Source organism: Rhodamnia argentea, chromosome 10, assembly GCF_020921035.1.
Source record: "Rhodamnia argentea isolate NSW1041297 chromosome 10, ASM2092103v1, whole genome shotgun sequence".
In the NCBI taxonomy this organism is placed as follows: Eukaryota; Viridiplantae; Streptophyta; class Magnoliopsida; order Myrtales; family Myrtaceae; genus Rhodamnia; species Rhodamnia argentea.
This window is the reverse complement of record NC_063159.1, coordinates 21,316,786-21,332,676: the sequence shown is the minus strand read 5'-3', so window position 1 is coordinate 21,332,676 and position 15,891 is coordinate 21,316,786. Positions and strand designations below refer to the sequence as shown.

At 41.8% G+C, this 15,891-nt stretch overlaps 1 protein-coding gene and 1 long non-coding RNA gene across 4 annotated transcripts; one reads left to right on the top strand and one right to left on the bottom strand.

The window, feature by feature from the left end:
• The first annotated feature begins 1,282 nt into the window (after nt 1–1,282).
• Nucleotides 1,283–12,932, top strand: LOC115735059 (transcriptional activator DEMETER). Of its 3 annotated transcripts, none has more exons than XM_030666105.2 (20): nt 1,283–1,424; nt 1,851–2,629; nt 3,501–5,153; nt 5,253–5,651; nt 6,366–6,456; nt 6,546–7,920; nt 8,003–8,082; nt 8,322–8,406; nt 8,481–8,572; nt 8,648–8,716; nt 8,807–8,843; nt 8,961–9,043; nt 9,437–9,880; nt 10,194–10,230; nt 10,308–10,365; nt 10,434–10,573; nt 10,666–10,731; nt 10,810–10,924; nt 10,998–11,036; nt 12,406–12,932. In XM_030666105.2, the coding sequence occupies exons 2-20, from the start codon at nt 2,080–2,082 to the stop codon at nt 12,525–12,527; spliced, it is 5,535 nt and encodes a 1,844-aa protein (XP_030521965.1). In that variant the 5' UTR covers nt 1,283–1,424; nt 1,851–2,079; the 3' UTR covers nt 12,528–12,932. The 3 variants fall into 3 exon arrangements, with proteins under 3 accessions (XP_030521965.1, XP_048141992.1, XP_048141991.1); XM_048286035.1 differs by lacking the exon at nt 1,283–1,424 and having other exon boundaries at nt 1,760–2,629; nt 3,501–4,220; nt 4,293–5,153; XM_048286034.1 differs by lacking the exon at nt 1,283–1,424 and having other exon boundaries at nt 1,760–2,629.
• Nucleotides 9,488–14,238, bottom strand: LOC125316758. The gene is made up of 3 exons (XR_007199842.1): nt 13,333–14,238; nt 13,092–13,225; nt 9,488–9,621 (listed from the first exon to the last, which is right to left on the bottom strand). It is a non-coding gene; the product is annotated as an uncharacterized LOC125316758 (long non-coding RNA).
• Nucleotides 14,239–15,891: the final 1,653 nt, after the last annotated feature.

The following is a 15,891-nucleotide window of genomic DNA, read 5'->3' as shown; positions in this document are numbered from 1 at the left end:
TCTGATGTTCACCTTAAATCTAGTTTCTTTCTCCAAGATAAACCATGAAAACTACCATCGACGAGACTTCGTTGCTACACCACAACACCCACTTTCAACCAGGATTTCGTTCACCAAAACAAACCATACGGTTGTTCGGGAACCGCGTTGGTTATGAAATTCTTTCCTTGAGATTTTCACCAAACACCGATTCACATCGGGAAGGGTTAACAATCGAGAATCGATTTTGATACGATTTATGAGGAGGGCATAGTAGAAGCTCAATACATACCTTTCTTCTAGTCGTTATTCATTTCTATTCATTACTTTTTTTTTTTTTGGTCTCTTTCTCCAAGCTGAACCATGAAGACTACACCACAGCACTCACTTTCGATGTGGTCTCTTTCGCCAAACCGAATCACAAGGCTGCCCGTAAAGCGCGAGATCACCAAGAGCCAAGAGGGCACATTAGAAGTCCAATACATTTACCATGCGCCAATTAGGATATATCAATGCTACACACTACCTCACAGCTCACATTTAGTTCTACCCCCTTAATTTAGGTATCTTTCTATATCAACATGTTTCCAATAAAAATATGTTAACCGCATCACACCACGCTATCCGATATGGAATTTATTTCAACACAACTCACGCATGCATCTCAACGGATCAATGATCAGACTAGCATATGCCGTTCGGTCAATCTTCACTATGTGCTTTCAATTAGCTAAATCATGAACGAACCTTACATTTTTTTCCTCCCGATAAATTAGATAAAGGATAGACTATCGCTACTCTTACAAAATTTAGCAATCCGTTCTCGGCCTCGATTCGACCTCAATGATTTTCAACTTTAACGAGAAAAACTAACACGCTTATCATTCGACCTGACGTGTATTTTTGCAGGTGACTTTTTACATGAGGGTCTCAAATCACAAAACAAGGCTCCGCCGCAAAATTCCACTGATGGGTATTAAGGTCAGACGATTTTGGGGGGCGTTGGTTGACCGGTCGTGAGCGAATGGGAGCAATTAATGACGGAGCGGGGCTGCGAAGGGGAGGGACACGTGTCGGGAGGGAGGGGACAAGTGTCGGGCGGGAGGGGTGAACGTGGTTGAAGGAGCGGAGAGCGGGACGGAGACCTCACGGGCTAAACCCCCTCTTGTCTAATTCCGTAATTACGCCCAGTACTAATTAACACAAGAAAGATTGATTTACATATTAATTATGAGTTTCCTTTTAACCTTTTTTTTTTCCTTTTAATTTTTGACGGGGAAAGAGGGGTGGGGTTATCGCTTTAAAGAGCCCCACCTAATAAAATAACAGCCTTCTTCCTTTCTGGGTTTCGGTTTCTTCTGCTGCTTCTGCTCGGTGGTGCGAGAGACGTTTTTGCTCGTCTTCCCATTCCCAGCTCCCGATCTCCGGCATTTGCTAGTTTTGCAGTAAGTTGTGATTTTTCTCTCTTCATTCCGCCGGAAAGAAAAAAAAAATTGATTTTTTTTTTCTCGCTGTTGGGTAAATGATTTTTTTTTTTTTTTTTTTTTGGGTTTGGTTTGGTTGGGTGTGGGAGTCACGAGTAAAATGTAGCAACAGTAGAGGATAAAGTGGCATTTTCTGAGGAGGGGGGGTTGGAGAAATACGTGGGGGATTTTCTGTTTCTCCTACCTACTCAGAATTAAAAGAGAAGCCCTTTCTTCAGCTGGGAAAAACCTCGGCTCCATGATTCACCCCTTTCTTCTTCTTCTTCTTCTTCTTCTTCTTCTTCTTCTTATTCATCAGTCGCTCATGGTGTTCTCTCCGCCGGAATCGGTGACGAAAAGAACCCATTTCGTTTTTTCCGTCTAAATTCTTTTCTGGGGGCGTTTCAGGGGGGGTTCTTCTGATCTCGAGGAGGTGATTCGGGACCAGGAGAAGCAGATCAGCTCCCCTTTTGCGCCGGATCTTTTGCCCCGTGATCTTGTGTGAAAGCTTCGGCTTGTGATCCTGTTCTTACCCTTCGCGGGACTGAGAGATTCTGCAGCTTAAGTGCTGTTTTGTCCCGAGAAGCTGAATTTGACTGCGGAAATTTTGAACGGCTTACCTGGAAACTGGGAATTTATGGAAGGCGCGGGCGATGAGGAGGTCCGAGCTCCGACCTCGTGGATCCCGGCGACCCCGGCCAAGCCCATTTTGCCGCGGCCGGGGCCAATCTGCATGGAGACGCGGGAAACCGAGGCGAACGGCGAGGACTCGTCGGAATCGGACGAATTCCCGCCCGGTTTCGCCCCGGTTCGGCGGACCGACGGCGTTGCTCCGTCCAGCAGTTCAGGCCGTGACGGTGGCCCGAAGATGATGGGAGGCCTCGACGATCTGGCCGCCGCCGGCTTCTACGGCCAGGACGAGGCCGCCAGGATGTGGCAGAATCTGTCGGTCTCGGCTGGTGTCGCGGTGGAGAGTGGTCACTTCCAGGGCCTGTTGGCTCTGGTAGACGCTGCGGCCATGGGAGGGCCACCGGATGAACACCCAAAGAGTTCTTTCATCTCCTTCTCCGATCCACACGGAGACAGTCCGTGGCCGTCTCCGAGCCCGGTCGCAGACTTCAGGGTTGCCGAGCCCGATCCGCCGCACCGTCCATGGGTCGATGGAAATCACTGGGCAAGTTATCCGGGTGAGTTCGGACCGATCTTCTTCGGGACTTGAATCTCATCTTTTTCAACTGCCTTAAACTGACACGACATGACACGCCGTCCAAACTTCAGATTACATGCGTCGATATGACTGGGTAAGCTTATCGAATCATGTGAATCCACATCAGCATCTGGATCCACGCGTATTTACGCACGTGAATCCCTATCCCGTTAGGACTTTTTTAATATATATATATTTTTTTTTTGCGATCAATCGAAATTTGACTTGATCGAATGGGTGCCACGTCATTATTTGACTCGTGAGTCATGGCCAAATCTTCTATAAGTTCGAACTTTTACAATTTCGCATAATTTTTAGGTATTTGATAATAAATACCATCCAGGCCCACCAACACAGGGTCCCCCAAACTCAACAGCCTTTATCGATTAAAAGGTATATAATAATTAATCACAATTTGACTTTTTCTTTTTTAAGAATTACCTTAATTTCACATCGTGCTATGGCCACCTATGACCACGCCATGCTTCTTTAACGTCTAATTTATTTTTGGTACACCAGTTCATGGTACAGTGAAAACATTTTCAAGCTAAAAACAAAAGTGACAAGAGGTAATGCAAAGAAACGTTTGAGCGAGTGATTCATCTTGACCAAGTACAAGGATGTTGGATTTGAGAATGTAGAGTTAGTAGTTAGCAAGGCGATGAATGAGAGGAACAAAAAATTGTGTCACCTGGTGCCGTAAAACATTTCGCAACTACAATCTAATTCTTTACTGCATTCATTTTCGGAACCTAAACCACGATTTGACTATATGCTCTTCAATATTAGTTAGATTGCATCGTCTACATTGATTGCTCAATCTAAAACTTATGCAACAACTTGCCGTGCAGATGGGTTTGCGAATGCTCAAATACGCGCATATGACTTGAACTTGCCACCATCGACATCTGAAGATGCAATGTCGAAAGGTTTTCTTCATTTCGCACCGATTACCCCAGAAAAGGCCCTCGGAGTAGAAAAGAAAATTGCTTCTCAAACGCACAACATATGCACGTACGAAAGGGGGAGGGGGGTTGAGCATAACATGGAGGAGGTGGATAGAGATGCCACCAAGAGGCTCGGACCTGAGGTTGGTCGACAAGATAAAGAGCTCCAAGAGCCTGTGATGGGGTCGCCATCTTCTGCTGTTTCCGCGTTGATGGAGAATCACGACCCTGAGAAGGGAGACCCCCAGATCATGAGCTTGAACAAAACTCCGCAACAGAAGACGAGAAGGAAAAAACACAGGCCAAAGGTGGTGAAAGAGGGAAAGCCGAAAAGGACTCCGAGGTCAACAGCTTCAAAGCCTGCTGATGGGGGGAAGACCACAGTTAAGAGAAAATATGTGAGGAGAAAAGGAGTTGATAAACCACCAGCTTTACCCAGAGAAGGGGCTGAGGACTCCTCCCTTGATCTAGAAGTACGCCAACTACCCAAAAAGTCCTGCAGGAAGGCCTTGAACTTCGACATCGAAGAACAGCCGATGGAAAAGACACTTCACACATCAGCATCTGCTTTAGAATCACCAGCGCAGGATCTCCAACAAAATAGGAGCGTTCAGCCGAACCTAAGCAAGCAGCTTGCCCAAGAATTCGAAGTCTTTCTAGAAAACAGAAACAAAAGCGAACTTGACTGCAGCGCAGGCCCAACAGAGAAAAACTACATTTCAACACCAGAACAGGGCATGGGAGAGATGAGTTTTGTCCAAAATAACCATAATCCAGAGCACTCAGATGCCGGTTATACAAGGAAGATCCTCAACAAGAAAGGCCAATTGTCTGCTAACAATGGATGTGACACCATTGCACTCGTCACTCCAAGAGCCAATCCAGAAGAATGGGGAAAAGGTCAGGAGGCTCCCTACTGCGGCGAGAGCACGGCTTTGTTTATGGGGGAATACGAGGCACAATGTAAGAGGAAATTAGATACTTGTGAACTTGCAAAATTCGGCAGCACAAATTTTCTTGGAGCCCAATACAATAGCTTACAAGCATACATGACAACGTCTTGGATCCACTTCCCAGTCATACATAAGAGGAAGAGAACAGAGAAGGTGCAGCAAAATACAGGGACATCTCACACATCCGCAGCTAAAGTAACTGACTGGAGCAGCCCACCTCAGCCTAATTCCTTTTATCCAGCTACAACTAGAGAGTTGGGAGCAGAACTTGACAATAGGCACCAAACGGTCGGATGTCTCCTAGAAATTAATAAAAAAAACAAGGCGACCAAAAAGAGATCCAGGGCTCCAACTCGGGTACGAGATTTTGCCTCATTAATCAGGCTCCTACCAGATGACTCCCACAAACAAGCAGAATATGGTTACTCACAGAAACCGCACTCTTGCATAGAAGCCCTGCTTGAGGAGATACAATCAACGCTGTCAAGAAAGAAACGAACTAAGAAGAGACTTTCTCTTGTTACTTCAGCCTATGGTGGTGCATTGCAATTGCATGGACCACTTATCATGCACAATAACCAAAGCACTTCCAATAGATCATCAGGTACCTAAGCAAAAAACGACCGATCCTTTGGGTTGGCTGATCCAATCATGTTCGAGGAACCCTAATCCATAAACTAATTAAATTCTTCTTTTCTTGCAGGGGCTCAAACAGAGTTATTGTGGAGACAGATGACCTCTTTAGATGTGATCATCAAACAACTAGAGCACCTAGATATCAATAGAGAGACCAATGGAATTCAAAATGCATTAGCATCCTATGAAATGACAAATCATGAGCACAATGCGATTGTTCTCTATAAGAGGGACGGAACCATCGTGCCTTTTGACAATTCATTTGGTCCAGTGAAGAAACGACGCCCACGACCAAAAGTTGACCTTGATGAAGAAACCAGCCGAGTGTGGAAGCTTCTTTTGGAGAATATAAATAGTGAAGGTATTGATGGAACAGATGAAGAGAAGGCAAGATGGTGGGAGGAAGAACGGAGAGTCTTCCAGGGGCGTGCAGACTCATTTATTGCACGTATGCATCTTGTACAAGGTATGTTATGTATATTCAATGGCTCCAGGTGACTCCCAAAATCAATCTACCTGTTAGGTGGATAATGATCTAATCCACGTACTACCAAATTAAGATAAGCTGATTACGTTTTTCCTCATCACGGCCCGACTAATCATTTCCTCATCACAGCCCCACTAATCACTTCCCCAACTGCTTCTTGAGAGAGACAGAGAGAACTCTATTCATGTTAGAGCACAAATGGAACTTATAAACCCCTACTGGATCCCCTCATTGCATGCTGACCTAAGCCATGCCATTAACATGGACAAGGTCTGTGACTTGCTAAACTTCAAAGCGGCAAGGGATATCTTCACTGACCTTTCAGATTAAATGATGACACTACCTTACCAAAGCCTTTGCTAAATGACACTAAGTGGGAGAATTCGAAAGGATATCAGGGAAATTGTAAAACCTTTTGTGAAGCTGTTAAAGCACGAGTGCTGACTGTAGAAATCGCAGGTACCTGTCAAGGAATAGAAGCAGTGCAGCAAATAATAGCGACTGTACCCATGGTGAAAAGGTTCCCCTAAAAGCAATTGTTAAAATTATTCACCAAGGCCATACAAAATTCACAGTGTGATACTGTCAACCATGTCATTCAAGAACTTCACTGCACTTATGTGACAGGTCTCAGCCCTCACTTATCGACTTCACCAACTGCTTAAAAAAGATAACCACGATGTATTTCTGCAGGTGACAGACGCTTTTCTCCATGGAAAGGATCAGTGGTTGATTCGGTTGTAGGAGTGTTTCTAACTCAAAATGTATCAGACCATCTGTCTAGGTAAATTGGCGTTTCTGATACACTATACTCGAGATCTTTGTGTCTTTCACTGAAAAGGATTCTCTCTTCCAATTTTCTTGCTTTTGCAGTTCGGCATTCATGTCACTGGCATCGCGTTTTCCACAGAGACGAATCCCAGAAATGTGCTCTCATGAAGGAACTGCAATAATTATCAATGAACCAGATACGCACATCTTGGAGATGGAGTACCCCTTGAGTGAAAAAAGTCTAAATGAAACAGTGTGGGGCCAGAGCTCAATCACTAACAATGAGTATGAGAAGAATGAAACAAAAGAGGTTGTCAACAGCGATAATTTTGTTGGAAGTAAAGTTTGTTCCATTAGCTTAGCAGACGAGCCAAAATGCCAGATGTCAATTTCAAGTGGAAAAGTCTCAGAGAAGTTATCTCCTTTGATTGTAGATATTTCAACTGCTGCAATAACCGAAATAGATGAGGGTCATATCAAAGGAGATGGGAAAGCAGAAAGTTCATCTCCAAATTCGGTGATATCATCTCAAAGTTCTGTGGACTCGCCACCAGCTCAGGCTGCTGAAAGGACAGGATCAAGTTCAGATGTTCTGATGAATACTTTTTCCAAAACTGACAGCTTGGATGGTTTACAGTCATTTATGCAGCTATTGGGTATGGCTGGCTCAAATGTTCCACTAGAGGTTTCTCTTCATGAAATTGAAGATGCGTCAGTTAACGAGCATACGGAGAATGTAATAAACAAATCCAGTGAGATGGAGGATGGTGAGGAAACACTGCAAACAGACACTTCATGTCCAAGATCTACCTCAGGTTTCACCTGCTGTCTGGGAGTTCCAGAAGTTGAATGTCCAGAAAAGTTCATACGAAAAACCAACTTTTCTGAGAGCTCCAAGAATGAGAATGAGCAAATTATCAAGGATGAAACAGCAACAAGTTTCACTACAACAGACAGTAAGAAGACAGAGATTTGTGAAGAAACGGTCGAGAATAGTCCACCATGCAACAGCTGTCTAGGAGGTGAAAACTCTGAATACAGGCCTGCTGTGGACCGTGAGATTGTACCTGAAGCAGCGTGTCATGGGGAAACCAGCAAAATACAGACAGACGTGTGCTTCTCAGAACTTGTAGGGGGAAAAGAAAGCACGGGCACAGGGGACATTTCAAAAGGAGCTGGTCAAGAATCTGCAGATACACACCCTTCTAAGCATGGTCTTTCGCTAACTGACGAATCAAACAAGATGAATAAAACAAATTCAAAAGGAAAGAGTAGAGGTGCTGGTAAGGAGAAGAAAGAAGATTTTGACTGGGATAGCTTAAGAAGACGGGCAGAATCCAATGGAAGGAAAAGAGTAAGAACGCCAAACACAATGGACTCTGTGGACTGGGAAGCTGTCAGATGTGCAGATGTCAATGAAATTGCTGATGCCATCAAAGAACGAGGAATGAATAACGTACTTGCAGGAAGAATCAAGGTACTACAGAACCCATTAGTGATATTACCATTAGTTACATCAAGGAGGCTTTATATAATATCAGGAGCCTGGAAATATGCAGGATTTCCTCAATCGTCTTATGAGAGAACATGGAAGTGTTGATCTAGAATGGCTCAGGGATGTTCCACCTGACAAAGCAAAGTATGGTCTAACATACTTCTGATTCAATTTGCACATTGTTTGTGGCAAAATGCATTCATTGACTAGTGTCTTTTTATCGAAGTCAAATGTTTTTAACTTTTTCTCTCAATAGTGAGTTTCATGCGTTATGCCCAATAATTGCTATTATATAGTATTCTGAGGTAACGCAATGTCAGTTCTCCAGTAAGTATATTAGATGAAACTTTCCTCAATCCTCACATCTGTCTCGGGTTTTGTAGAGAATATCTGCTAAGCATGAGAGGCTTGGGGTTGAAGAGCGTCGAGTGTGTGCGGCTTTTAACACTCCACCACCTTGCTTTTCCAGTAAGTTGAAAGCATAACCAGAGACATCATCACTGTTTTGACAGATAATGTCAGCTAGCTGCCATTGTGAACAGGTAGACACAAATGTTGGACGTATAGCTGTAAGGCTTGGATGGGTACCACTACAACCATTGCCCGAGTCACTTCAATTGCATCTTTTGGAACTGTAAGTATCATCCAGCCACTTATTAACTGATTCCACAGACCTGCAGTGAACGTACTAATCTTTGGGTTTGTCTAGCTATCCTGTCTTAGAATCTATTCAACAATATCTATGGCCAAGATTGTGCAAGCTCGATCAGAGAACATTGTAAGGATGCTATTTTCTAATTTAGTGCACAGTACCTACTCTAGATTGAATTTATGACAATCAGTTAATTAACAAAATCTTTGCATGCAGGTATGAGCTGCATTACCAGATGATAACATTTGGAAAGGTATGATATCATTCAGTTCCAGATGTTCTTTTTTCTCCTTTGGCCACTACAGATGAAGTGTTTCACTTACAGTACTAATGGCAGTTGAGAGTGATCAATGATATGAAATTAATGCAGGTCTTCTGCACAAAAAGCAAACCTAATTGCAATGCCTGTCCTATGAGAGGAGAATGCAGACACTTTGCAAGTGCTTTTGCAAGGTATCGTCGTCTCCAACAATTATGTTCCTGTTCTGTGTGAACACAATCACATTGAAGTTCCACACAAACAAGACCCCTACTTCCAAAAAAAAAAAAAGAACCTGAGTTTTAGATGCATAAAAGTTAAAGCTGAAAAGCATGGCCTAAGAAACAGTACCAGCAATAGATGCACCTGCTTAGCGCGTCGGTAAGGAAGATATTAAATCTAGAAATGAAACTTGGACTTTCCACATCCAATTCTAATTAGTTGATGACCAATTATTGTTTTCTTTTCATCATGATAGTGATACTTCAATAGCAATAGCTAGTATACATATCATCATCACAGACTGCAAATATTACCAGACGAGGACACATGTTCTTCTATATATTCAGCACTCATATTTTGTACAGTGCAAGGCTTGCTCTTCCCGGGCCAGAGGAAAAGAGCATAGTGACTGCAATGGGAAGAAATATAGCCAGCCAAAACATTGGTGAGACATTGCCTCTGACTTTACCACTGGCAAAGGAGAACTTACAAGAACAGCAACAAGAAGCAAGACCTGGAGCAAGTACCTGTCTACCTATTATAGAGGAACCTGCAACCCCAGAACCAGACTGCACTCAGATAGGAGAAATTGACATGGAGGATATGTTTTCAGATGATTTCAACGAAATTCCTACAATCAAACTTAACATGAAAGAGTTCACTCAGAATTTGCAGAAGTACATGCAGCACAACATGGACCTTCAAGAAGATGACATGTCAAAAGCTTTAGTGGCTTTAACCCCAGAAGCTGCCTCCATTCCTGTGCCTAAGCTTAAAAATGTCAGCCGGCTGCGGACGGAGCACCTAGTGTAAGTCTAACCTTCTTGACTGCTCAAGTTACTCTCATATGATTCTCATTCTTTGAATGCAATAATACTTTTCCTGGTGGCGAGACATTTTACCAGACAATGATACAATTTAATCAGCTTTTTTTCAAATAATTATCAGATATACACTTCCATGAGACCTACACCAGCCAAGTAAGAGAAAACAAGAGTTTGATGAGGATAGCCTTAGATCCAAATGAACGAAATGTCAAAGTTTATCGTCACACCTAGTAAAACGTACATAGGAATCAAATGGTAAGCTGCAATCTTATATTTTTATTGTACTATCTTGCAGGTATGAAATACCAGAGGGACACCCTCTTATGAATGGGGTCAGTGAATATTGCATCTTCTTGGAACTATACTAATGTACATTCACTTTGTGTTAATGCCATTTTACCACATGCAGCTGGACAAGCTAGAAGCAGATGATCCGTCCAAATACCTCCTCGCAATATGGACACCAGGTGAGTAAAAAACATAAACAAGTTTAAGGAGTCCAAGTTCATGGCATTGATGGCTGTTTCATAATCAGGTGAAACAGCTTCTTCTGTTCAACCACCTGAACATCGGTGCAATTCCCAAGAAGGTGGCACACTTTGCAACGAAATAACTTGTGTCTCATGTAATGGTATAAGAGAATCAAATTCGCAGACTGTTCGTGGGACATTTCTGGTTAGAATATCCATAATCTCGGTATCTATCCTGTACATGGCAGTATCTCAAGTAATAAAATCAATCTGATTTGTGCACACATGATTAAGCAGATTCCATGCCGTACAGCAATGAGGGGGAGTTTTCCACTAAATGGCACATATTTTCAAGTTAACGAGGTTGATTATGCTCTGATTGTCAACATGACTAGAACACCGTCCCTTAAGATCATGCTAACAGTGACTGATATAATGCAGGTATTTGCTGACCATGAGACAAGTATAAATCCTATAGATGTTCCTAGGAGTTTGTTGTGGAAACTTCAAAGGAGGACTGTGTACTTTGGAACCTCTATACCGACAATATTCAAGGGTAAACAATGAGAAACAATTGCTAAGTACCACGATGTCTTAATGGCTTCTAAAAGCTCATCTTTGTGTTATAGGTTTGCCAACAGAAGGCATTCAGCAATGCTTCTGGAGAGGTATGTAAATGACCTCTTCTCTCTTTTACGATTATTACGGTAAAAATACAATTTAAGCATTTTTCCTTTTCTTCACAATTAACTGCTTTGTCAGAACTTTAATGAATACGCAGAACTCTCAAACTAGCAAGAAAATTGTGCCTAATTTTACTTCAATTTTAAAGGCATCTGAAATCAGTAGACAAAAGAAGTCATTTTTACGCACGGCAATTTGTGGCAGGGCCCACAAGACTGAATAGCCTCTGACTAATTAAGCCAAAGCATAACTAGCTATGGTTTCCGAAGGCTAGCTCACAATATTTTCTACTTCTACTATAATAGGGGAAAGGTGACAATATGCATCATCATCTCTATAGTGTCTAATTGAAAGAATTGCGCATCATTATCATAGAAGTCCACATCCACACCGTAAATTATCACTTCAAGTGATTTGAAGACCTGATCCTGATTAGGGTTAGAATGCCATTCACTAAACCTTGAATCCCCCACTCACCCGACATCTCCATTTTTACAGTCATATCTACTTGCACCTCCATTATAGGATACCTTCAATTAGGAAGGTGCTTTGGAACTTATGCCAGCTTCAATATTTTAGATGCTTAAGACATCCAATAAACAACTCATGGCAAGGAAAAATTGTCATCATTGTCTATATAACAGTTAGTACATGTGACAACTTGAGTTCTCATCCTTTTAAATCATGTATTGCCTATGAAATGAGCCGTATACACGATCGACTGGCCCATTTGAGATTAGCAGTATACTCAGCAAGTGCTTCCTGAAGCCTTGTGAAGGATTCGTGAAGCATTCAGTCTGTTAAAATCTAAGTCATTTATTTCCAAATGTCTCTCTTCCAGAGAATCTAGGTATACATAGGTTTAGTATCCATTTGATGTTTCTTACGCAGCCAATAAAGAACACACAAGAAGAAGTTCAACTTTGAGACATGATGCAATACAGAGTCGTGATAATTCCCAGTAGGATTGCTGACAAAGTAATCACCTGTATAAGTGGAAAAAGTCGAGAAGACGCTCAATCAACTCTGGAATGTCAAACATCTCCGACAATGAATACGTCTTTAAAAATTATATCAAAAATGACATGAGCTCTCTTGTCCTCAAACAAATTGACCAGAGAACAAAGTTCCTCCACTCCATATGAATAATATATCATAAGGAGTTCGAGCTGTCTAGACCAAAGATTCTTTACTTCGTAATATATTCCAAGGCAAATAGTGTTTACTTGCAAGTTTTACTTCATAGATATGGACTCTTGTTCTATTAGCATCTTCCATGTAATCATGTGCAATGGAAGAAAATACTAAAAGAGCAATTATCTACTGTGCTGACAAGGAATTTGCAATTTGCAGGATTTGTTTGTGTGAGGGGATTTGATAGGAAAACACGGGCACCCCGTCCATTGATGGCCAGACTGCATTTTCCGGCTAGTAAGTTGTCTAAGACAAGAGGTAAGAAGGATGATGGTCAATAATGCACACTATGTTGGGTGCCGACAAGACCAGATCAATAACCATGTTAGGCGGAGCATTTGTTGAAACCATGCCTTGGATAGCAAATTCCAGGCAACCGCATGAACCATGGGCAGAAGTTCCGCAAAGCAGAGATTCTAGGGATTAATGAGGTTGTTGTAGCTACTCATCTCGTGCTAGGGTTTGAGCCATTCTTTCATGTCAGTATACAACTGTGGAAGCTTTGAATTGTGGAAGGTTTTTCAAAGCGCTTTATGCAAAAGTGAAGAGACAGTTTAAGCTATAGAATTGAGCAGCAGTGTACATAAGCATAAAGCTTGAGAGAGAAGCTAGCGGCTTGTATTTTCAAGAGTTGGGAGGTCCATTTAGGAAGTATGGCATAATCACACATCTCTTCATACTCTTCACATGAACACTCTTTTACTCATCATATACTATCCCAAAAATGGTGACAGACAAAATAAATAGCAGTATAGACCCTCAAACAAGTACAATTTGTGATGGTGAAAAGGCCTAGTATGACTCAAACGCTGTGCCAAAGAAGTGGTAAGAAATTCGTCACTTACCTCTTCGTCTCTAGCAAAACCCTCGCCCTGGGGGCGTGCCTACAAATTAAGCCCATATGCATCATTGTCGTATGCACTTGTGCTACTCCAAGAACAAAACCACGATTTCCACAACCTGATCCATTCGGAAGCCTCTGCGAACAAAACACACATCAAAATAACACTCATGACCCCACATTCCCTACACTTCGTAAAGTAGGATGTCGCGGTGAGGACACAAGTCTTTAAAATGCTTGGCTACCTTGCCTTCACCACCCATCCCTCACTGGCATTGCACAACTACTAGGTGTCATTAGACCCAAGATATACGAAATGTCTCAGAAGTTTAGAATTGTTTATTTATCAGACAGCCAGATGTTCTCATGTGCCTTTCCTCGAATGCCCTCGAGAAAATGAGACGACGAGGAAGACAGTACGGCCAGTAATTGCGGATGCAACAGATAGGTGAGAAAGAGAAACATATCAGCGCCAGATTGAATCTTGCTGCCGATACACGGACCGTGTAGTCAAAATTACCAAGGGAAATGTCAAGACACGACGCAATCTCTGCACTGAGAAGACAGATTAGAAAATCCAAGCCAGCCTGAACCATCTGACAGAGAAAACTATAAGCTGCCTCGGTACAGATGAATCATCAATTTGGCCTGCAAAATAATCTGGACGAACTATCTCATCCCACCAATTTAGCTGGAGAAAAATGCCAGATTCTATTATGATTTGATCAAAAGCGACGGCGAGCGAGTACCGATGAATCGATTCGACGTGTAGTCATGGCCGCGTGACATTTCAGAACGACAGGAATCAGTCGAAACACGAGCCGAAACAAGCAAATGGGAAGAGCAAACAAGCACACAATCCAGGCATCGGATACGACCTCGGTTTCATCAATCAGTCTCCGGATCTCGACACGGATCGAGTCAGCCCGATGCATTGAGGACGACGAAACGGTTTCAGTGGGAGGCGACGATCGAATGAACAGCCGGCCGACGCGAGCGTCCGGAAACAAAAGGCAGTCGGATTGCGGATCTGGGAGAAGCTTACCCTTCGATCCGGAAGCCCAACTGCGCCTGCGGATTGAGAAATCGCTCGCTGAAGGAGGGAGGAGAGAGAGAGAGAGAGAGACTTCGGACTGCGATCTCTCTCCATTTTCAATCTCTTTCCCTCCTCCGTCTCTTCCCTCGTGAATTTTGGTTTTCCGCGGTCGCGGGTGCTTGAAATGGCGCGAAATGGAATCGGGGCTTTAAGTACGGCGCGGCTTCCCTGATTTTCATCTTCTTCTTTTTCCGACGAAGAAAAAAAAAATTAACGACTTCTTAATATACGATTTATTATAAGCCAGTAATTAAGGCTCCGTTTATTTCGAAGAAAATAAATAATTTTAAAAATAATTTTTTATATAAATAGTTGTTTGTGTCACTTACAAAAATGACAGAACAAAACAAAACATGTTTTAATCGTTCATGAAAATACTTAAACATAAATTATTGTTAATAGTGAAGACATTTTCCATTATCTAATTATTTCAAAAGATACAAGCAATTGTTTTCACGAAAATTATTTCCAAATTACTTATTTTTGGGAAACAAACGGAGCCCAAATAATCGAATCGTTCTCAATGAAGATTGTAGATTCCGTTAATTTCGCGAAAAATACATGATTTGAAAAATATTTTCTTGAAAATGAGCGATTGTGTCGCTTGAAATAAATAGTCGATGAAGAATGTTTCATTATCGGTAGCAATTTATTCGTAGATCATTCATTCTTCGAGAAACAAACGAAGCCTAGATAATCAAAGCGTACTCGATGAATATTATATTTTTTGTTAATTTTGCAGAAAATACATGATTTGAAAAGTATTTTCTTGAAAATGAGCGATTGTGTCGCTTGAAATAATTAGTCAATAAACAATGTTTCATTATCGGTATCCTATTAAGAATGGTTTCATTCTACCAGGATATGCTCAAACTGCTAGCTGAGACCTCTCTTCTAAGAACTATTGACGTAAATCCCTCGCTCGAGCTTTCCTTTCGGAGTCGACGTGCTTCCTTATTCGCGAGAATTTCCCTCCAGTGCTGCCCGCTCCCCCTTTTTCCAAGAATTCCTGCATTTCCCTTTACTCCATGGGGCCTTCTTTGTCATTGAAGGGTAAAAACCTTCCATTTCTATCAAATGACCCGGCCTCCCCCGACTATTCTAGCAATTTATTCTTAAATCATTCATTTTTCGTAAAACAAACGGAGCCTAGATAATCAAATCATACTCGATGAATATGATAGATTCCACTAGTTTCGCGAAAAATGCATGATTTGAAAATTATTCTCTTGAAAATGAGAGTTTGTGTTGCTTGAAATAATTAGTCAACGAAGAATGTTTCATTATCTGCAGCAATTCCTATCTAAATATTTTCGTGAACAATGAATTTTTTTCTTTCGTTCATTCTCGTAAGCAATGCAAATGATTATTTCTAGAAAAAAAAATTAAATCGTTCATTTTATCAGATAAATAAACGCACCGTTGACATTTTCATTTTATTTGATGTATGAGTATGTTGAAGTTGAACGACCTCTTTCCAATATAGATCTCTCTCGAGATGAAAGTAGTTCGCTGTGCATGTCGGCGTGTTGGATGATGTGTCGTTCTCGTCCTACAGGTGAAAATTTGTTCTTTTTTTGTTATTATCATGAAAAACCCAAAATTGCTACACTTTTTAATAAATTTATCCAAAATTAAATTTTTTTACCATGAAAAATTCAAACCGGTACGCTTATGGCAAATTAACCTCAAACTATTTTTTTGACTA

Bases quoted from the DNA above. Each gene is read 5' to 3' on its own strand.
- LOC115735059 (XM_030666105.2), top strand. From the start codon at position 2,080: ATGGAAGGCGCGGGCGATGAGGAGGTCCGAGCTCCGACCTCGTGGATC. The intron at 8,844-8,960 runs GTATGATATCAT...AAATTAATGCAG, and splicing joins AGATGATAACATTTGGAAAG to GTCTTCTGCACAAAAAGCAA. The intron at 11,037-12,405 runs GTATGTAAATGA...TGCAATTTGCAG, and splicing joins TCAGCAATGCTTCTGGAGAG to GATTTGTTTGTGTGAGGGGA.